Consider the following 24,018-nt stretch of genomic DNA (forward strand, 5'->3'; position numbering starts at 1 on the left):
CCCCCACCTACAATCCCTGCCGGGACGTGACTCGAACCCGCAACCTTTGGGTTACGAGTCCGACTCTCTAACCATTAGGCCACGACTTCCCCCATTTCATTATGGCTGTGGCCTGGGTCCCCCCTGGCGCCGCGTGCTCCAAGTCCCTCCTGTTTCCTCCTTGGCTCCTCCCTCCATCATCACCTCCCTGGACTCTGTCCGCCGGCCCCCTCCTGGGTGTCCGTCCTCCTCCTGAGCCTTCTCCCAAGTTCCCAACCATCCCTCCTTCTGTTGTTTCTTCGGTGCGAGGACGCGCCTTCTGGGAGGGGGCGATATGTCAGAAATATGGACTGTATGTGTTGTGTTTTTCTTCCCATGTGCCTTCCATGACCTAGATTTCCCTCGTGTGGGACATGCCCATATTTGGTTTCCTTCCTGTTCCTGTTCCTATTGTGTTTCATTGAGTACAGGTGTGTTTCGTCATCCCCTTGTTTAGTCATGTACTTAAGCCCAGTGTTTCCTGTGTCTAGCATGCTGTGTTAAATGTCTTATTCCGATGCTACGTGTGTGTGTATCCTGGCTACCCTTTGTTTTCCCCCAGTTCGGACTATTAAAGTTTTCTTTCAACTCCTTCGTCTCCGAGCTCCTTCGTTCCTCCAGAATAGCAGTTGTGACAGTTAGAGGGTCGAGTTTTTATATAAAATAAATTAAGGGCATCAAGTAGATAGAATATAAATAGAATAGAGTGTTAGTGTTAGAGGGTGAAGTTTTTATAAGAATTAAAAAGAGAACAATTAAGGTGAAAGTCAGTGAGTGATTTTGTGCCTCTTTGGGACAGCACTATAATGTGCCATTCACTTGCATAATGCAAGCTTCTGGAGGGCACATCATTCTGAAGAATTGTATTTAGGTAAAGGGGTGCAGAGCCAGTGGTTGTTTTGTAGGCAAACATCAATGCCTTGAATTTATGTGAGCTGCTATTGGTTGCCAGTGCAAATTGATGAACAGAGATGTGTCTTGTGCTCTTTTCAGCTCATTAAAGACTACTTTTGCTGCAGCATTCTGGATTATCTTTAACCATAATAATAATCTTTAACCATAGGTTACATCTAAAATATAATGATTTTTTTTGTGTAAATGAGGACTTCTTCAGTGTGAGTCTATGGGATTTTTTCACCTGTTTTCTGGTCCAGCAGTCTTAAATGGTGCATCTGATCACTACCTGTACACTCTCCTCAACAACACACATGATTTAAAGAACCATTCTTTAATGTTGGACATTGTGATAATGTATTATCCTCCTAATAATCCCCATCTACTTGATTGGCTCTGTCTCTCTCTCTCCTCTGCACCTGTAGCTAGTGTGTGGTGAGCGTACTGGCGGCATTGTCCTGTGGCTGCCATCGCATCATCCAGGTGGATGCTGCACACTGGTGGTGGTCGAGGAGAGACCCCCCCCCCCCCATATGATTGTAAAGCGCTTTGGGTGTACAGCAATACACAATAAAGCGCTATGTAAATGCCTCATTCATTCATTCATTCATTCATGTCTGGTGCAGGGATTTGTTATAGTAATAATAATAGTGTAATAGTAATAGTGACATTACTAATGGTTAAGCAGTTATGAATCATAAATGCTTCCGTACCCCTGCAATTCATTTGGCTATAACCAGAAAAGTTATTTTCCACCAACCCACTAAACCGATCCCATTCATTAAACTGCAAGTGGGATACGTAGTAACTTTGCAAGTACTGTACATGTCAACTAGCAGTCATTAGAGTACTAGTAGACTGTTAATATCTGTTCCTCTTCAGGAACTTGAGCTGCGTCGGAAAACGCTTTGGGAATGCCTTCTGTGACCACGCTCTGAATCACATGTTAAGTCAGCCCAATAGCTGGGCGAGACGTCACGGGCGGGTGACGTCATGGCCAGGAAGCTATAAAAGCACGTGGGGCGGAGCCGGCGTCAGCTTTTTGTCATTCAGCAAGCGCTCTGTGTGTGTGTCAGTCTGATATCTGTTTGTGAGTCTTATTTAGTGTTGTCTGTCACGAAATCCCAAGACAAAACCAAACACCTAAGGGGTGAGCAGGCAGCGTTCAGGCTGGATACACACAGTTTGTTTGTTGTCTGCTTGGGAGTGAAGCACAGTTGTTACTGCCTTGCTTCACTTTCAGAGGGCTCTCTTTGAGGAGGGAGCCTTCACTAGCGTTCCTCGCGGTGCCGGCCCCGCTTTCGCCGAGGCGGAGTGGCGGCTGTGCTCGTGGGTTTCAGCGTATGGATCTGCTTCCTAACCACCGGATCCGGCGCCCGCTCTCTGGGTTTAGGAAGCCCGCGTTGCGGTCCTTCCCACCGGGGAGAGTGCGCGACGATCCGCCTGTCTTTCTCCGAGGAGATTGATACGGAGGGCATCAAAGAGCTCGCCAGTTGCACAAGCATCAGTTACACAAGCATATTATGCCTGATATTATAATGAGCAGCATTAATAGGGAGCAGAGCTCGCGCAGTCGGCTCTCGAGGGGGGGGGCGGATTGTGCTTTTTCCGCTGTTAAGCGCTCCGCTCTCGCTGGGCACACTCGAGGAGTGTGTCCATGCCTGTGATCTTGCGAATGCGGTCCCGCTGCTGCTGAGGCACGGCAGCGACTGAGATCGCGGGGATCACACATGATCTAGCAGACGGGTTGGAGACGGCGCTTCCTATCTCCACCCATGTTCCCCAGATCTAGAGCTCATTCTCGAAGCTTGCAAGCCTGCGGTTCTTCCCACTCTGAGTGAGTGCTGCGACCATCTTTCTCTGAGGAGGTTGACGTTGTTTGTGTGACTGAGCGGCTTGCGCGCCGCCGAGGCAACGCATATAATACATCATTTCGGTTTTTGATGTGAATCTTACTACACCAGGCCGTATTTACTCGTCTGGTTGTTTGATTGCATTTAATTCTGAGGAATAAAATGAAGTATATGTCTGACTATGAGAAGTTAGATATACAGGGGCTCTTGGGATAAAATGTTTCGAGTGAGACCACGCGTTTACCTCTCTTCCTCTGAGGAGGTTGAAGCAGGGGCTGCTGGGCGGGAGCGGTCCCAAACTACCATGTTCCAACCCCTCATTCTGGGGGCCTCACTTCTCGTACTCCACATAGTCTAGAGACAGCTTGAAGGCTGCGGACCGTCATTCTTGCTGGATAGTCTTCGTCGTAAACGTCCTGACGCCTAAAGGCCTAGGACTTTTTGAGGGCCAGCTTCCTCTGGGGAAGAGCGGTGTACACCGCATTACACGGTGCCCGTCTCTCCTCAGTGCCATCAACTCTCCTCAGTGCCCTCCGGAGGTCGGTCTGCCAACCCTGCCGTGTTCCAGGGCGCAGCGGTCTCTGGCGAGCGCTTCTCTCAGTTACCGCCCAGAAACGTAGCGGTACTAAGAGGCTCGCTACCTCTACGGAGGTCTTTAGCCCAGCTAGTCCGGCCCCCCCCTGCCGGTCTGCCACTTCAGGGCACTGAGCTAGCTGCTCGAGAGGCCAGTCGCGCGAGACTGGTTCCCTTAGGAGGTTACCTGGCGGTGTGGGAGCCCCTGCCAAGTGTGCTTCATTGGGTCCTGCCCCGAGCAGGCTCTGGTCTAGTCTTCCTAGCAGACGATGTGGGTCTGAGGGCCGTCGTTTTCAATAGGAGACTTCAGCTATGAGAGTCCTGATGCTGTGGCTCAGGACCTCGGAGGGCAGGCCCTTCTGGGGAAGAGAGGTTCACACCGCATTACACGTCTCCCGCACGGCCGTCTCCCCCCAGTGCCCTCGGGAGATCGTTCTGCCAACCCTGCCGGTGTTCCAGGGCGCAGCGGTCTCCAGCGAGCGTTTCTTTCAGTTACCGCCCGGCAACGTAGCAGCTCTGAGAGGCTCGCGGCCTCTGCGGAGGCCCCCAGAGCAGCTAATTCGGCCGTCCCCTGCTGGTGTGTCACATCAGGGCACTGAACTAGCCGTTCTGGGCACACCAGAGATCAGTCTCGAGAGACTGATTCCCTTAGTAGATTATTTAACAGCGTGGAAGCTACTGCCAAATGTTTCTCAATGGGTCCTGCGTACTGTAGAAAGAGGCTACAGAATCCAGTTCGGTTCTCGTCTGCCTCGATTCAACGGGGGGTCCCGAGCAGGCTTTGGTATTAGAACAAGAAGTAGTTACTCTCTTAAAGAAGGAGGCCATCGAGGTGGTCCCTCTGCATGAGACAGACTCCAGGTTCTACAGCCGGTACTTAATTGTTCCGAAGAAGGATGGGGGATTGCGTCCTTTTTAGATCTGCGCCTATTGAACTGCTCAGTCATGCGACTGAAGTTCAGCACGCTCGCACTCAAACAGGTCGTGTCTCAGACCAAGTCCAAGGACTGGTGTGTCACGATCGATCTAAAAGATGCACATATCTCCATCCTTCCTCATCATAGGAAGTTCCTGAGGTTTGCTTTTGGGGGCAAAGCCTACCAATACCGGTTTCTTCCTTTGGCCTTGCACCACACTTTCACGACTCAACCACATCGATGATTGGTTGATATTAGCTCAATCAGAGCGGATGGCGGTTCGACATCAAGATGTCATTCTCGATCACACGAAAGAGCTGGGGTTAAGATTTAACGCCAAGAAAAGTGTGTTTTCTCCGGTACAGAGAACCACTTATCTGGGCGTGGTGTGGGATTCAACCACGATGCAGGCATTTATGTCTCCTGCTCAGATCGAGTCGATCCTCACGACAGTTGCGAGAGTAAGAGAAGGCCGGTCACTCCCTGTCAAGCAGTTCCAGACTGCGGAGTCTGATTGCAGCTGCGTCCAATGTGAGAACCCTTGTCCTGCTGTACATGAGACCCCTACAGTGGTGGCTCAAGACCAAGGGGTTCTCCCCGAGGGGAAACCTGCTTCGCATGCTCAAGGTCACGCGGCGGTGCCTATGTGCCTTAGACATTTGGAGGAAACCTTGGTTCTTGTCTCAGGGCCCGGTGCTGGGAGTTCCTTGTCGCCGCGTAACACTAGCGATGGATGCGTCCCTCACCAGTGAGGTGGCATATCAATTGTCTGGAGATGCTGGCTGTGTTTCGAGCTCTGAAACACTTTCTCCCAGACCTAAGAGGTCGCCATGTGTTGGTGCGCACTGACAACACAGCGGTGGTCTCTTACATCAACCACCAGGGAGGTCTGCGTTCGCGCCCCTTGTACAAGCCGGCGCACCAAATCCTTGTGTGGTCCCAGGGCAAACTCCTCTCGCTGAGAGCAGTTCACATTCCTGGGCATCTCAATATGGGAGCAGACATCCTGTCGAGGCAGGGGCCGAGGCCCGGGGAATGGATGCTTCACCCCGAGGTGGTGAAGCAGATATGGAGAGTGTTTGGCCAGGCTCAGGTGGACCTGTTGCAACTCTTATGACATCGCACTGTCCCCTCTGGTTCTCTCTGACTCATCCAGCTCCACTGGAGAGAGTTCTGGAGAGAGTGCACCGGGATGGGGCCCGTCTGTTGTTAGTAGCCCCGTTCTGGCTGGGCCGAGTATGGTTCTCTGGCCTGATTTCTCTCCTCAACGGCGCTCTATGGGAGATTCCTGTCAGGAGAGATCTCCTCTCACAGGCGGAGGGCACGCCCCCGCCCGAAGCTGTGGGTGTGGCCTCTGAGGAGGCACAACTCATAACTTCCGGTCTCTCAACCGAGGTTGTTGAGACCATCCTCCATCCAGAGCTCCCTCTATGAGGAAACTGTACTTCTGCAGAGACTGCCAGCTCGACCCAGCTAACTGCCTGTTTGGTACAGTTCTGGAGTTCCTGCAGGCCTGTTTATCCGCAGGGTGGACCCACTCCACCCTAGAGGTCTTTGTGGCAGCCTATTCAGTTGGAAGTCACCCTCTTCTTACATGTTTCCTCCGCGGTGCGCTGAGGCTGAGGCCTCCGGCCAGAGAAGCTAATGCTAAGTGGTGGATCAGGATGCTATTACATAACCTCGAGTCCTGTGATCTCCCCTCTCCTTTGGGGGTCAAGGCTCACTCTTCCAGAAGTTGGCCTTCGGGACGGCGAGCCTTCGGGACGGGGCTCTCCTTTCTCTCGCCTTAGTTGTGCTCTTCTACACTAGGCAGGGTTTTGCAAGTCTGGCGGCGTGGGCATTCTTGTTCCCAAAGCGTTTTCCGACGTAGCTCGACTTGGTGCCATACTTCCGGCATCCCTGCCGGTGCTTGCTTCATTCCTGAAGCTGACGCCGGCTCCGCCGCACATGCTTTTATAGCTTCCTGGCCATGACGTCACCTGCCCGTGACGTCTCACCCAGCTATTGGACTGATTTCACATGTGATTCAGAGCGTGGTCACAGAAGGCATTCCCAAAGCGTTTTCCGAACAGCGTCTCGTTCCCTCGAGGAACCATGGTTACATACGTAACCTGAGACGTTAACTGTTAATAGACTGCTTAATATCTGCCAACACTTTATTTTGATGGTCCACAACAGACATTCTACTGACTACAAGTAACTTTGCAAGTATGTCAACAAATTCTACTAAACCTAACCCTATTCTAACAGTCTGCTAATACTCCAGCGTAACCGATTATGTCATCAATAAAATATGTTTGCTATATGGGATTAAAGCCTTTATGTTTTTAAATGTAATTGTACATGTTGAAGACACATCTGTTGCTTATTTCTGAATGTGTCCTTTCGTACCTTCTGCATTTCTGGTGGGGCATTTCTGGCCGTGCTGTACTCTTGGATGAGCGAGCGCACGTGACAGTTGACCCTGATGGCCGTGCTGTGGACCCGCTGCCAGCGGCCTTTCTCCAGACGCTGGAACATCTTCCCCAGCTCCGTGCTGACCACCAGCGCCCTCTTCAGCAGCATCTGCAAGTTATCACGAGTGACGTGCTCACCAATGGCACCTGCCCCGGATACGATGAGCTCACCTGGAGCGTCTTCATCCACACCGATGGGTTTAGACTGCAGAACGCACATGCACTCCACCTCAGTCATGTGCCGTAAGTCTTCCATCCAGCGCTGTACCGAGTCCACCTGTATGGCATGCATCCTGCTGCACAGACATACACGACAATGTCAGGTCATGTACATTTCTGTACATACATGATCCTTTGACTGTAGAGCCCGTAAATGATTCAAGCCTTACAACTGAGGTCTCGAACTTAGTCTTCAATCACAAGTTACAGGTGGGACCCTAGCAAGCATTTGGGCATATATGTAAATATATGTAAAAAAATAAAATAAAAATGTGCCTATGGCATTTCTGCAAAATGGTATTACGTTACTTCTTGCATGATCACCACACTTTCTGAGTTAAAAGTACTGAGTGTTATACGAAAGAGAGGAAAGTGAATCTGGCAATGTTTTATTACGTTAGTTGTTGTACATGCCATGGCAGAAAGGTTTATAATTCAATGCATAATACATAGCACCTACACTAAACCTAACTGATACTGTTAACAAAAGCAATGTTTTTGCTGAAGCAGCCATGCCATTTTAACTTGCTTCTACAAGTCTTGAGCTTTTTTGTCGTGACTTGTGTTTCACAGGACTCATAACCAAGTGCTCTACATCACTAGTGTAATGGAGTACCAGGTGAGCTACAGGGCAAGTTTACTATGTCAAAAAAGCCAAACATATGGAGCTGTTTATGTGATGCAAGCATGAAAAATGTGAAACGTCATTATATAGTATTGTGAAAGGAACCACCCACATGAAATATGTATTTATTAATTGATAATCTGGCTCTGTAATTGCTTGTGTAAAAAGGAATAAAAGTTGTTGATGTTTACACTAGTGTTCATTTCAGTAGAGACTGAGGTAAACTGTATGTGTATGTTTTGTGCATGGGTATGGAGTTTTACAAACATTTAAGTAGAGGCACATTTTTCCAATGAGCTAATGTTGAATTTAGAAAGCCTTTCTATGCAAACATATGAGGAGCTCCACAAAACACACTCATCTGAGCTAAATAACTTGTTGATTAGAGGCATCTGGCTAAGCGATTTTGAGAAACAAGGATATTCCACAGCCCAGAGTCAATTTACATTTATATTATTTTCATTGTGCTTACATGTGGATGTAACTATAGGTAGAAGAACCGATTAATGTAAACAGAGAGGACACAGTAGAGCATGGTAATGATTAAATCAGAAAAAGTGTGGGGATGCACACAGAAATCCCCCACTTCCCCCAGTTATAATGGTTGCTATGCCACTGATTCTGCTTCATTATCAACCTGAGGTCAATCCAGAGGTCAGGACTGATGTGATTGCAAGCAAGAGTTTAATACATTTCCAGATATAAAATATTATTAAATGGAAAATAAAGGTGTTGTAAATTTGAGCATTTGGGGAAAAACTCTATTAGAAATAAAATAATTAGCAAATAAGAAAATAGTATTTTTAACAATATAATACGATTAATGTTAAAACAAAACAAAACAAAAATATTGCAGATAATGGCACAACAGATACTACCATTATAAACAAGCAAAAGTGTTTTTCTTTTTTCTAATTAACGATAGTGTTGATTCTGTTGCACATTTAACAATAATGTCCCTCAGTATAAACTAACACAAACAGCAGTCTCCCAAAGTGTCCCTTCTCCACCAACTCTTTGGCAATGTGATCTAATGAGTGTCACATAGTGAACGAGTGGAACAGGAAACAAATGTCAATGCGACGACCCACAGATTTTACTGGCACTGTGTGCAGAAGCCAACACTGAAAAACAAAAACTGTGTGCATTTACACTTATACCACATCCATACTTTTATTATGTGAAAAAGTCAGATATTTACATGTGATGTTTATATTTTCATGCTTCACAAATGGAAAGTTATAAAGTGCAATATCTCTAAAATGTCTAATTATATAAACAAAATTATTATTGTTTCAGGGCAGAAATTTAAATATTACTGTTACATTATTACAGTGAGTTACAGCTGGCCATTTTGAACAAAGTATCAACCAGCACAAACAATTTCTGTGAGAAAGGCCTCTTGTGAATGGATCATCATAATAATGGGTTTATTTGAATGAATGTGGAGGAAAAGCTGTTCTACAGCACAAATATTTACATTTCCACCCATTGATGGGTCAGAAAGTGCTGCGCTTTTATTCCCGTGTACAGTGAGGTCAGAATAATTCACTGCACTCCGCTAGGAGTCATTTACAGAGTAAACACACCTGAGAGAGAGAGGAAGACACATTTGCAGATGACAGGATAATCAGACCAACAACCAGCCAACCAACCAAATATATATATATATATATGCTATATCTGCTTACGTTCAGAGGACACATCACACTTTCTCTCAAAATAGCAACTTCTACTATAATGAAATATTTTATAATCACCAAAGAAATTATGGAAGATGATTGTGAATTTGGATTGTGAATTTCTTTTATATTTTATAGTTAAAGCACTGTAAAGCTGCTTTAACACAATCTGTATTGTATAAAGCGCTAAATAAATAAAGGTGACTTGACTTGACTAGTGTAAAGTAGGGGATTTTTAAAGCACTGCTTCTTCAGTAACACTTTGGTATAGACCAGTTCTCACTATTAACTAGTTGCTTATTAGCATGCATATTACTAGCAATATGACTGTTTTTTTATATTTATGAAGCACATTCTGCATGAACATATTCTTCAGCTTGTACCTTTTTAATCCTACCCATTACCTAAACTTAACAACTACCTTACTAACTATTAATAAGCAGTAATTAGGAGTTTATTGAGGCGAAAGCCGTAGTTAATTTTGAGAAGTGGATCTTAAAATAAAGTGTGACTGCTTCTTCATATGCCACATCACCTTTAGCATTCTCCTTCAGGCGAAAGACACTATACTCGCTCACTCTAAGATGTGCATTGGTTAGAAACGCACTACAAATATATTGAATTTAATATTTCCCTATATTTTCTCTTATGCTTGAATAAAAAAATAACATTATGTCACAATACACCTACAACCTCCACATCCTGGCCGATTAAAGCATGCGTTTCTTCCCAACAGACATCAATTATTCATCTGCTCTTGTCAGACATTGTGTCTATGTTTACCATTTGAAATGGATCATCTTTCAGAATAAAAATGGAATTTTCTACTCAGAGACGATGCATATGGAGAAAAGTCTGAATCTTCATGTCAATTTCTTCACTTGTTGGTCAAACGGAAGATGCTTTTGGATTAGTTGTCAGTCGAAGCTCCTGTATTATTCATGCGTGTCCTGAAGTTATTCTGACTCATAGTGCTTCCTGTTTGTCATTAACATATTGACACAATCATATTCTGAGTTTTTTGGCCTGTTTTTGAGTGACATCACAGATGAAACGAGCTGAAGCACTGTGATGACATCATATCTGACGTTATGTGCAGGCGTGCTGTTATATCACAGGTAAATCTTGTGTGTGTGTGTGTGTGTGTGTGTGTGTGTGTGTGTGTCTGTGTGTGTGTGTGTGTGTGTGTGAGTGAGTGAGTGTCAGTGAGTGTGTGTGTGTGTGTGTGCGTGTATGTATGTGAGTGAGTGAGTGTGTGAGTGTGTGTGTGTGCGTGAGTGAGTGAGTGAGTGTGTGTGTGTGTGTGTGTGTGTAAAACAGATGGAAAGTCCAGTGGAGCACAGAAAAGCACCTGTCCAAACTACTGGTGTGTGCGATGCTAATTGTTCATCAGGGGTGGAAGGCAAGCTCAACTCACAATGATTCAGCATCACCGTGAACATGAATGAGCATCAGACTCACTTCCTGCTAAACCTCCACCTGCTGTCTGATGGAGCGATGAGCCGTGAATCACACGGGCTTCAGTTCAGGCTGCTCTCTTCATTCATATGAGCACATATTTATATTTACACATTTTGAATAAAGGAAATGCTTTTGTTTGTTTTCTTCTTATTGTTCTTACCATATAATATAACCCCAGTAAAAAAAAAAATAATTAAAAAAAATACCTGTTAGCTCAAGAACATATATTGCCTATCTCAGTTTTTTTTAATTTAGAAAATCATAATATGTTGCCAACCAGTGCATCAATTTTCAATTTTTTTTAAATCATTTTCAGTACATATCGACAAATTCACCATATATATACATATATAGAGAGTGAATGTGTCTGTACGTTCTGAATATATATATATATATATACATATATAGAGAGTGAATGTGTCTATACGTTCTGAATATATATATATATATATATATAGAAATGTGTAATTGAGGAGGCAAAAAAAATAAAAAGATTTTAGGTCACAAATGTTTATGTTCTAGGCATGTATTTATGAGAAACTTTGGTGTGACTACCGTCAGTGACAAACAAACATAGGTAATCATTGACTCTGACCTGCAATCTGAGCCTGTCTCACTCTCAACAACACACATCAGCATCTATTACTGCACATTACAATGGGAATACTGTCTGCTTGTGTTTCTACTTCCTCTTCATATCCACCTTATTTTTGTAAGTAAGCTATTTTTGTGAATGTGCGAGACATCCAATTCATTATCCGCTATAGGTAAATCACTAGAAGAATAACAAAGTGCCGAAAACGGTAAAACTATTTAGGTTACAAACACATTCAAGTTACAAGCAGCTGCACCTGATTTTATGTTATTAGTGGATAAAATAACAGCCACCAAGGAGTGTTTAGTGATATACTTGTTTTGCTTATTTTTAGTGCCTTAATTTCATAGAGATAATGAGGCATGAAAGTCCACTTACATCTCTCCAGAGATTGAGGAATAGCTGCTCTGTCTGGAACTCTGTGGGGTCGCCATTCTGATTACGTCCTCCTTACTTCAGCATAGCACCTACAAAACACAATATTAACAGACTGAATGCAGGCCATCATGAAGAGCTCACAAAACGCTAAAAACACCAAATTTCACCATGTTTTGCAGCAAGCAGTTACACTGACCACTATGTACTAATATAGTATTTATATTAATAATATAAGCCTGTCTGCCTGAAGAGAAATGAATTAATGAATTTGATCAAGCTTGGATCAGAAAGTACCAAAACTGGGTTGTTTCTGAGTGACTGACTGATCTACAAATTGCACAAGAGATGCTACAGCAACCACAGAAAAGTCATTGTGGAGATCAGTATCCAGAGCGGGGATTTTTCTGCTGATGATGACTGCATAGGAACCAGTGTGGACCTCATCAAAAGGTGTTAAATACAGCTACACCAGCCAGGACTTCATCTAGACACATACTGTATAACATCCTGAATAAGCCTGCCAGATCTAACAACAAAAGGTAACACTTCAGCTTGGTGAATTCATATTAACAATTGTGACCCTGGACCACAAAACCAGTCATAAGGGTACATTCTTTTAAATTGAGATTTATACATCATCTGAAAGCTGAATAAGGCAATATTTGGCTGAGATACAACTATTTGAAAATATGGAATATGAGGGTGCAAAAAAATCTAAATACTCCAAAGTAAAAGAGAAAATCGCCTTTAAAGTTGTCCAAATGAAGTCCTTAGCAATGCATATTACTAATGATAATACATTTTTGATATATTTACGATAGGAAATTTACAAAATATCTTCATGGAACATGATCTTTATTTAATATCCTAATGGTTTTTGGTATAAAAGAAAAATCTATAATTTTGACGCATACAATGTATTTTTGGCTATTGCTACAAATATACCCCAGCGACTTAAGACTGCTTTTGTGCTCCAGGGACACAATTAACTATTAAAGAGTTTTCCCTCAATGAACTCCTAATTACTGCTGATTGATAGTAAGTAAGGTAGTTGTTGTAGTAGTTATGTTTAGGTATTGGGTAGAGTTAAAGGGATCTAAAATATAGTCATGCAGAATCATAATCAGGATCAGAATTAGCTTTATTGCCAGGTATGTTTACACATATGAGGAAATTGTTATGGTGACAGAAGCTTCTACAGCACAAACAGAATGACAGTGACAAGACACAGATAATAAAAATAGAATAAGTAATAGAAAATAGCAATATACAACACATTTTTGAAGAAAAACACAATATAAAAAATAGACAATAGACGGTGTTTGTGTGTACAGGTGTGTTATGTACAAATGCAAGGAAATGTGAATAAGTGTTGTGTTAAATTAATAAATGTATAAATAGTGTTGTGTATTACATGTTTATTGTAAAGTTAACTGTTTTAGCATTTAGCAGACTGAATAGGTCCCATAGAGTAAATTGCATTGTATCACTTGAACCTGGGCAAATTAAGTGTCAGTCACAGAGCTAGTCACAATTAATAAAGCTTATTGGCAATTTAAAAGGTTATTGTCCATATGATCGCAAATTGGCTTTCCAACTAATGTAAATCAATATTTATATGGTATAACAGTAGTAAATTTCTCTCTCACACATTTGTCCTGCAAAAACCACATATACTGTCCTGCAACAGAGTAATAATTGCGGACAAAGGTTTGCTGCATTTTGATTGGACCTCTGATTCTTTTAAATTGAGATTTATACATCATCTGAAAGCTGAATAAGGCAATATTTGGCTGAGATACAACTATTTGAAAATATGGAATATGAGGGTGCAAAAAAATCTAAATACTCCAAAGTAAAAGAGAAAATCGCCTTTAAAGTTGTCCAAATGAAGTCCTTAGCAATGCATATTACTAATGATAATACATTTTTGATATATTTACGATAGGAAATTTACAAAATATCTTCATGGAACATGATCTTTATTTAATATCCTAATGGTTTTTGGTATAAAAGAAAAATCTATAATTTTGACGCATACAATGTATTTTTGGCTATTGCTACAAATATACCCCAGCGACTTAAGACTGCTTTTGTGCTCCAGGGACACAATTAACTATTAAAGAGTTTTCCCTCAATGAACTCCTAATTACTGCTGATTGATAGTAAGTAAGGTAGTTGTTGTAGTAGTTATGTTTAGGTATTGGGTAGAGTTAAAGGGATCTAAAATATAGTCATGCAGAATCATAATCAGGATCAGAATTAGCTTTATTGCCAGGTATGTTTACACATATGAGGAAATTGTTATGGTGACAGAAGCTTCTACAGCACAAACAGAATGACAGTGACAAGACACAGATAATAAAAATAGAATAAGTAATAGAAAATAGCAATATACAACACATTTTTGAAGAAAAACACAATATAAAAAATAGACAATAGACGGTGTTTGTGTGTACAGGTGTGTTATGTACAAATGCAAGGAAATGTGAATAAGTGTTGTGTTAAATTAATAAATGTATAAATAGTGTTGTGTATTACATGTTTATTGTAAAGTTAACTGTTTTAGCATTTAGCAGACTGAATAGGTCCCATAGAGTAAATTGCATTGTATCACTTGAACCTGGGCAAATTAAGTGTCAGTCACAGAGCTAGTCACAATTAATAAAGCTTATTGGCAATTTAAAAGGTTATTGTCCATATGATCGCAAATTGGCTTTCCAACTAATGTAAATCAATATTTATATGGTATAACAGTAGTAAATTTCTCTCTCACACATTTGTCCTGCAAAAACCACATATACTGTCCTGCAACAGAGTAATAATTGCGGACAAAGGTTTGCTGCATTTTGATTGGACCTCTGGTACCTGTGGCAGGACAGGACACCTCATTCACCCATATGCAGTTTCTGCCCTTCATCCATCTAGAGATTAGGTTAGGTTTTGGCCTGTGGCCACCATAAAAAAATCCCTAGGACCTCCATATGCAGTAGCAGTGGGTGAAATTCCACAAGGATCTTCCAAATCCATTCATTACTATGTTTTCAGACCTTAAAACTGATGCAAACTACCACACATCAATTTCATACTTATTCAGAGAAATAAGTATCCTCAGTGACAGCGATGTGTAGCGAAACATTTTACACAAATTCAGCTGGTAACGGACAAATGAATGCATGCATGACAGTTTGATCGTGTTTTGACTTTATGCATTCAGAACACTGCCAAAGGTATTCTGGTAGTGGTTTGGTAAGTGAATAATGCATCAGTAAGTGACACTTTTCTAACTGTGTGTTTGAACTATGCAAACAAATTCTGCAGGAGGAATATAGGGTGGGCCACACCATGACAGATACCAGATATGTTCAGAGTCTTCGTCCAGCGGGACAACAACAGATGCAGCACATACTGAGTCTCCATCCCAGAGAGACAAAAGCGGATTGACCAAGTTCTGAGTCTCTGGCCCAGAAAGGCAGAAGACATACAGACCTTTGCAGCAAGTTTAAGCTCCGGCGAGCAAACCTTCACTTCAAGGTACTTTCATTGGCGTGTTCTAAATATTAGGACCTTCTGCACCTACTCCAAGGTCTCAGCTGTGCGTTCCAGATTTTAGGACCCTTTGGTGCTCCAGGAGATCAGCATCTCATAGCACTTTGTGTTCAAGTCTCTTGAAATGGATTCCTGCTCCTTTCCCCACTGCATTGTTACCCAGCTCAACCAGTGGAAGAAGTCACCACTCACCACCACTGGACTGCTCACTCAACCACAGGGAATGTAAATATCACTTATCCAAACCTCTTTCCAGAGACCGGGCATTAAAACGGGCATTGTTTTATATTATCAGTATATTGGGAAGGAAACAGGAACTAGGAAAACTAACAGGCAAGCAATACTCGGCAGTGAATGGTAGTTTGAGTGAGTGTTATATGGTGAGTGAGTGATGTGAAGCAGCTGTGTGCAATCAGTGAAAACAGCTGTGTGCAATCCGTGCTGAGTGCAATCAGTGCAATGAATGATGGGATATGTAGTCCGGGATGATAAGCAACAGTAGGTGTAGTGCGAGAGTCAATGTAATGGAAAGGGTGACCTCTGAGGGTAAGCAGACGGAAGTTCATGGACCAGATTCATGACAGTAGCTGTTATCTGATTGGCTTGAGTTAACGATGGTTGGAGTCCAGCTATTTGTGGATTTGTGTGCAGAGATGCTAGAAATGTCGGAAAAACATGTGCTGTGATCCACAAATGCACAGGAAGCAATCAAAAAAATCATATTGTTGAATTTGTTGTTTGAACAAATTCAAAGTTGTGTTTGTGACAAAAACTTTACATAAATTTGTTTCTATGTGTCTGTGAATTCATTTAATTGTTGTGAATCTTTATTTGTGAATCTCCTTTCATTTATCTGGGAATATGAAATAATTCTAACCCCATACTGGGCAATGCAACCCCATTTCCCCAATCAGCTAAACCCCCACAGATAATGATGGAGGCCTTGACACTTGAGGCACTTCTGTACTGGGACTGATGGCTGGCAGTTGGTCATTGAAAAGCAACAGAGCATCTGTTCTCATCAGCTGAAGGAGTAGCCATCAGTCCATGCAGCAAGACATCAGACAATCTATAGTGTTTCATCAGACACAGTTTTTCTAGTCTTCTGTAACTCCATGTGTGGGTAAGTTATGTAATTAATATTTTCCCCAAGTCTGGTTAATGTTGTGTTATTAACACTGTTGTGTTTCCATTTGCTGTCTTGTTGGTAAACAGACAGATTTTGCAATGAGTGATATGTTTCCCAAAGTGTAACTCAGTGATGTTAGTGTGGTTTAAAGACTCTGTCCAGGTTCATCTTCCACCATTGATCTAAATTGAAGAGGTTCTATTCTTCTCCTGTCGTTTCCTCCATAGTAATTTTATTACTATGCCAAAAGAATATCTTATCTTCTGATTTACTGGCAGAATGCCATCCAGTGACTCAATAAGCTTTAGTGCTCATTCCATGTTATTTATTGATGTATCCCATTTACATTATTCAATTTACACAACCTGCTAACCATGTAGGCCTGTACTCTCTTCTGATTCATTTAATGACATCCTGCAGCAGGATGGTTTGAAGTTTACTCGTCAATGCTGGAAGCTGGTATCTGTGATTTTGGAGTATGAATAATGATGCCTCAGGACAAAACCAGTAAAAATACATATATCTGTATGTTTAGTTACTGTGTTTTACCTTTAACAGGACAGTACTATTTTTATCCAAAATACACAAAGTATTTTTTATTGGTCTTATGAAGTATTCTAATTTGTTGAGATAATGAATTGGTGGGGTTTTGTTAAATGTGAGCCAAAATCATCACAATTAAAAGAACTTGAGCCATTATACCCTCTGCTTTTACTCAACCTAACCCTAACCCTTTACCTAAAATTAAATAGTTTCAAGAAAAATGTAACAGGCAGACAAGTGTAATCACAATAATTTATTCCAAAAACACAGTACCTGTCAGTCTTGTGTCTTGTGTTTTCCTCCCCCACGTGTTCCATGACCCAGTTTTCCCATGTCGATTGTTTCCAATTTGATTCCAGGTGTGTCTCGTCTTCTCCTGATTAAGATTGTATATAAAGTGTGTTCTGCCCATTGTTTCCTGTCCGGTATTGAATGTCATCTTTCCCCGCTACGTGTGTGTTCCTGGTTCCCTTGATGTTATTAAAGGGGTCATATAATGTTGCTAAAAAGAACAGTATTTGTGTATTTGGTGTAATGAAATGTGTTCATGCGGTTTAAGGTTAAAAAAACACATTATTTTCCACGTACTGTACATTATTGTTTCTCCTCTATGCCCCGCCTTTCTGAAACGCATCGATTTTTACAAAGCTCATCGGTCTGAAAAGCGAGGTATGCTCTGATTGGCCAGCTATCCACTGCGCTGTGATTGGCCGAATACCTCAAGCATTTGATGGAAATGTTACGCCCCTTACCATATTGTGATGCCTTGCCGGAGTGACGAGATTAAAAGAGAAAAACATTAAAACCCATTATAAACGAGGCATTTGTTGCATCCAGTGGGGACATAATTACGGATTATAATGACTTATACTGTCTTTTTACACGTTGCATTGCATCGTGCCGCGTAAACATAAAACCATGTCTGCATTTGTGATCGGAGAAATGACAAACTACAAATGCTACTCTACACTGCTCAAAACTCACATTTGAATCATCAGTGGCAAATTCTTTAAATATAAAAATGTACTTACAGTCTTTAAGTCAGAACAGCCAGCATTGTAGTCTACTCTAACAGGATCAGGAAACAGTCCTCCATATAATGTGCTGCACACATCTTAATATTTGGGTTGAACTGTTCTGGAACAGTGCCGTAAATACAACTTAACCATTGATTTCTAGTCGTGTCCTCTTTTGGAAGGCCAAACAAAGTAGTTTCGATTTCACGAACAAACCGCACAGCACCTTCACGACATGGCATCGGCGGCAACAACAATACTACAGTGAGAAAAGTTAAGCCTTCTTTCTTTGCGTGAACATTTGGGCGGTGTTATGCAAATCTTCCCACATCATGACGTAGACATATGGGGGTATGTTAGAACGAGCCGTTTTAGGTAGGTATGGTTGACTCTTAACTTTTATAAAGAATATCTCTTTGGATTTGACACTTTGGTCTTTGCAACTTTACAGATCTTCTTTATGCACCAAGAGCTTGTAACACTCCAAAGAGAAAGAATTTATGTCGCATCATATAACCCCTTTAAAGTCTCTTTGTTCGAAGTATACTCCACGTCTCCTCATTCCTCGCTCCGCGCTCCCTCACAGTAGGAAACGTGACAGACTACGGACCAAAACAAAAAAAACCTTCTCCCCGTTTTGTTTTCGTTTTTTAAATAGTCTTTTGTTTTCCTGTTTGTTTCTCCCCGCGGCATGGAATCCGCAGCACGCTTCATTGCCCTAGCCCATAAGGATCTCCCCTTCGTCGAGTATGCCTGGGAGTTCTGCGGGCTCGCCGCGGCGACGGCATTAGATGATGCCACCATCAACTCTTTGTTCTGGCATGGGGCCAACTACCATCGCCCCGTAGACCTCCCAGACACTAAGGGACTAAGCTGGAGGGAAGGGATCCTCCGGTGTCTGGAGGGTATCCGGCCCCTAGCCAGAACCAGCCCATTGTCAAGCCCGCCGGCCGTTCCTTATTTCAAGGCCACTGACCGCGGCACTCTCAAGCCCTCAGCTAACAGCTGCACGATCCTTAACCCTAAGTCAAGGGAGGAATTTAAGGAGGAAGCGACTGTTGGCTCGAGCCCATGAGTCCGCTCCAGTGTCGGCTCCAGCCCCTGAGTCCACTCCAGTGTCTGCTTCAGCCCCTGAGTCTGCTCCAGTGCCGGCTCCAGCCCCTGAGCCAGCTCCAGTGTCGGCACCAGCCCCCGAGTTTAGCCCAGAGAGGGTTCTAGTTCCCGAGTTTAGACCAGAGAGGGCTCCAGTCCCCGAGTTTAGCCCAGAGAGAGCTCCAGTCCCCGAGTTTAGCCCAGAGAGTGTTCTAGTTCCCGAGTTTAGACCAGAGAGGGCTCCAGTCCCCGAGTTTAGCCAAAAGAGGGCTCCAGTCCCCGAGTTTAGCCCAGAGAGGGCTCCAGTCCTCGAGTCTAGCCCTGAGAGAGGTCCAATCCCCATGTTTAGACCAGAGAGGGCTCAAGTCGCAGATTTTAGCCCTAGGAGGGCTCCAGTTCCCACGTCCAGCCCAAGGAGGGCTCCAGTCCCCAAGTCAAGCCCAGGGAGGGCCACAGTACCCAAGTCAGGCACACAGAAGGTTTTAGGGGTTTTAGGACTCTGGCCGTAGAGGCCTGGCAGAGTGCCGAGGCCAAGATCGAGGCCGAGCTGTCTGATCTGCCATGGCGTCCTGAACTGTCTGCTCCGCCATGGCCCCCTGAACTCCCTACTCCGCCATGGCCTCCTGAACTGTCTGCTCCACCATGGTCTCCTGAACTGTCTGCTCCGCCCTGGCCTCCTGAACTGTCTACTCTGCCCTGGCCCCCTGAATTCCCTGCTCCGCCATGGCTTCCTAGTCTGCCTGCTCCGCCATGGTGCCCTGAACTGCCTGATCCGCCATGGATCCCGGAACATGTACCGTTCTGGAGGCCTGCCGTCCAGTGTAAGCCAGTCCTGAGGGGCCTCCAGAGCGCCCATCCATTGGATGTTTTGTGTTTTCCTCCCCCACGTGTTCCATGACCCAGTTTTCCCATGTCAATTTTTTCCAATTTGATTCCAGGTGTGTCTCGTCTTCCCCTAATTAAGATTGTATATAAAGTGTGTTCTGCCCATTGTTTCCTGTCCGGTATTGAATGTCATCTTTCCCCGTTATGTGTGTGTTCCTGGTTCCCTTAATGTTATTAAAGTCTCTTTGTTCCTCGCTCTGTGCTCCTCACAGTAGCGCTTTGTGACACCACCAGAGAGCACCCCGAATGAAACACATGGTCATTTGGACTACTTTGGTACTGTCACATTCGCTACTGTGAGGAGCACGGAGCGAGGTACGAGGAGATGAGGAGAAAACTTCAAACAAACAGACTTTAATGAACATCCAACGGAACTAGGAACACACACGTAGCAGGGAAAGATGAACATTCAATACCAGACCAAGAACTTAGGAAAACACAGGGCTAAAATAATGGGACTAATCAAGGAAATCATGATACACACCTGGAACTCAATAAACAATTAACAAGGGAAAATTCGATCCGGGCAGGCACATGGAGAGGGGAAAACACACAGAATGAGTCCAGGGGCGTGACATATCTCCCCCCTCCCGGAAGGCGCGTCTTTGCGCCGTAGAACAACAGAGGGGGGGCAGGGGTGGGAACTTGGGAGGAGGCTCGGGTGGAGGATGGACATGACCCAAGCCACAGCCATGATGGCGACCCCCGGTGGAGCCAACAGAGGGAGGGCCGACCAACGGCGGCGGAGCAGGTGATGGAGGAGCCCGAGACGGAGACGGAGAGCTGATGAGCGAGGGCGACGGGCAGGATCCGGAGGGCCAAGGAGGAGCAGATGGCACCGGTGACTGACGTGGAGGCGGGGATCCGAAAGGCTGCTGTGGAGCCAGAGCGACAGAGGACTGAGGAGGAGCCGAAGGGAGGAAGGAGCCTGACTTAGCCGGAGAGACGAAGGGACAAGGCGCAGCCGAAGGAGTGGAGTCCCGAGGCGCAGGATGGTTGACGCCAGACCAAGGCGGAGCCGGAGCCGGAGATACAAGGGAGCCCAGCGGAACTGCCGGGCCACGGCGGACAGAAGGGAGCTAGGAGCCTGGTGGAGCCAAAGGGTCCACGGGCCGAGGCGGAGTCCAGGGTTTAGAGGCTGGAGGCGGAGTCAAGGGAAACTCCAGCCCCAGCGACGCTGGAGTATAGCAGTCTCGTGGAGCTCGCACCGTGCTGATGGTGGGCTGAGGGCAAGCAGAGGGGCTGCCAGATGACAGCGGTGGAGGAGGCAGGAGTGGGTGGGTGGGTGGATATTTGTGAGCCTCCGGACTTAACTTGGGACCAGGAGCCCTCTCAGGGCTGGACGTGGGAACAGGATCCTTCTCTGGGCTGGACATGGAAACAGGAACTTTCTCTGGGTTAGACATGAGAACAGGAACTTTCTCGGGGCTAAACTCTGGGACTGGAACTCTCTCTGGGCTAAACTCAGGGACTAGAGCCCTCACTGGGCTAAACTTAGGGACTGGAGCCCACTCGGGGCTGGACGGGACCAGTGGGGACGAAGGAGAGAGGAGAGCGGAGAGCGGGCAAGGCGGCTTCCAGCTCTGTTTCCCAGTCTATAAGGTCCTCCTCGAAGTCCAGCAGTACCAGATGTATAATCAGCTCACCCTCAGCCACGGTGCAGGGGTGGAGCTCCACTCAGCGCTCTCTCTGTGCGTGGCATTCTCCCTCGTGGTGGGCTCTGTTCCTGGCTCTCGCACCTTGACTGACATCACTTGCAGCTCTGCGGCGATCCATTGCTCTGTCGCTCCATACGGCAACGGCTCTTCGGCCGCAGCGAGCTCGGGCTCTCCGTCAGCAGTGGGCTCGGGCATGCGCTCTGCACCGCGGTGGGCTGGGTTCTGGGTCAGGAGTGGATCCAGCGCGTGGCATTCTCCCTCGTGGTGGGCTCTGTTGCTGGCTCTCGCACCTTGACTGACATCACTTGCAGCTCCGCGGCGATCCGTTGCTCTGTCGCTCCATACGGCAATGGCTCCTCGGCCGCATCGAGCTCGGGCTCTCCGTCAGCGGTGGGCTCGGGCATGCGCTCTGCATGTGGGCTGGGTTCTGGGTCAGGAGTGGATCCAGCGAGATCATTCACAGGGCAGATGGTGAATGGCGATCTATTTCTCGCCAGGATCCACTCCACGAAGGCAGAGAAACCTGCTCGAGGACCATCCTCGGACGACAGCGCTCTGCACGCAGTGTTCAAGCTGGCATCTTAGAAAGTGCAGAGCGCTTGAGCAATTTTTCCCCTTGCTCCAGCAGGAGGAGGAGGTATTCAGGGCGGGCAAGGGGATCCATAATGGAAAAACTATGGAAACAAAACACACTGAGGAAAAAACGAAAACAAAAACGGAGGGAACACATGGAGGTAACTGTTTATGGTCTGATATTCTGTCACGAAGCGCTACTGTGAGGAGCACGGAGCGAGGAACGAGGAGACAAGGAGAAAACTTCAAATGAACAGACTTTAATGAACATCCAACGGAACTGGAACACACATGTAGCAGGGGAAAGATGAACATTCAATACCAGACCAAGAACTTAGCAAAACACAGGGCTTAAGTAATGGGACTAATCAAGGAAATCATGAGACACACACTTGGAACTCAATAAACAATTAACAAGGGAAAACTAGGTCCAGGCAGGCACATGGAGAGGGAAAAACACACAGAATGAGTCCAGTGGCGTGACAGGTGGTATACTATGGTTCCCTTCCGAGGGAATCGAGATACTGCGTCCTCTATGGGGAACGCCTTCGGCATGACCGGTGTCTGAAGCATACATCTAAACACGACAATGATATTGGCTGGCGACAGCCTATGAGGTCACTACCAGCGTGACCACAGTATAAAAGGGTGCCGGCAGAACACGTCATCCTCTTCTTCGTCTTCACTGACCGTTTGTTTATGTTAAGCACAACTAGGAGTGCATGTTCTCTCGCCAGAGGCTTTGCTCTGATACCCGTAGTTTCACACGACTCCTGTCTGTGTGTGTGGTGAAGAGCAAGCGCGTTCAGCTCTCGAGGGAGTTGGATGCGCTCTGTATTCATTGCTTGTTTCTTGTGAGGGATAAGCATGAATTGAATGCGCTCATCTCACAAGGAGATGGCTTGTGCTCACCGTGATGCATTCACAATACTACTGAGGGGGAGAAGTGTATTGTTATGATGAGGTGGCTGAGTTTCGTCGCACCACAGATCTTGCTCTCCGTGCCACTAAGCAGAAGGGCTCCGCGGGCTTTGCCTTCAGATAATGCCCCGTGAGCTTGAGTCATGCGGGGGAGCCGTGGTTGGTGAGTACGATCCATTTCATGTATCTATTGCTAGTTTATGTGAATTCACTAACTACACTGAACAAAATTATAAACGCAACACTTTTGTTTTTGCCCCCATTTTTCATGAGCTGAACTCAAAGATCTAAGACTTTTTCTATGTACACAAAAGGCCTATTTCTCTCAAATATTTTTCAGAAATATGTCTAAATCTGTTAGTGAGCACTTCTCCTTTGCCTTTACTTTAATGTATGTCTCTGTGTTCAAATGTTGGCTTGCGAGCCTCCTTGATGCTTGGCCCTGAACTGAGCTGGTGCTCTGGTGCTCACAGCTGGGTGTGGTAGAATATCATGATCTCGGGGGCTAGAGGCGAGACTTGAGAGAGGTGATCCGGATGAGGCATCCCCAGTGCCTTTGTCCGGACCAGAGTAAACCTTGAAACATCTACTCACCTCCCTCTGAGGGTATTAACATCTGCTCTCATCTTCCTCCCCTTAATTCCCCTAAAACCACCCACCTGACCGAGGTTAGGTAGGAGCCTCCTGCGCTTGCATTGCAGTCTCTCATGCTGGACATATGATGTTTTAGTTAGTTTCTATGTCTCATTGGACTACCTACTGTGGGTCTGGACCCAAGCGCTCTTCGGACTCCGTCTTCAGATTATATTCTTGAGCTTTAGTCATGCACGGGAGCCGTGGGTGGTGAGTACCATCCTTTTCATTTACTCTATTGCTAGTTTTATGTGAACTTGTTTTATGTGAATTCACTAACTAGCTTTCTTCAGCAGCGCTACTTGGACCTGTCTTTCTGTTTTTCTGACTTTGTTTTAGGGTTAGGAC

General features: G+C 45.0%; 1 protein-coding gene across 1 annotated transcript in view; it reads right to left on the bottom strand.

Annotated features, from left to right (window-relative positions):
* Positions 1 to 24,018, bottom strand: part of LOC107573397 (protein inscuteable homolog) — a 78,005-nt gene that overhangs the window by 40,337 nt on the left and 13,650 nt on the right. Inside the window, exons 2-3 of the mRNA XM_016259835.1 lie at positions 11,672 to 11,760; positions 6,647 to 7,007 (exon numbers count right to left, since the gene is read on the bottom strand). Coding sequence (XP_016115321.1) covers positions 6,647 to 7,007; positions 11,672 to 11,727 — 417 coding nt within the window. The 5' untranslated portion in view covers positions 11,728 to 11,760. The remainder of the gene's footprint in view (positions 1 to 6,646; positions 7,008 to 11,671; positions 11,761 to 24,018) is intronic.

Source organism: Sinocyclocheilus grahami, unplaced genomic scaffold (genome assembly GCF_001515645.1).
Source record: "Sinocyclocheilus grahami isolate Dianchi unplaced genomic scaffold, SAMN03320097.WGS_v1.1 scaffold1931.1, whole genome shotgun sequence".
Taxonomy (NCBI): Eukaryota; Metazoa; Chordata; class Actinopteri; order Cypriniformes; family Cyprinidae; genus Sinocyclocheilus; species Sinocyclocheilus grahami.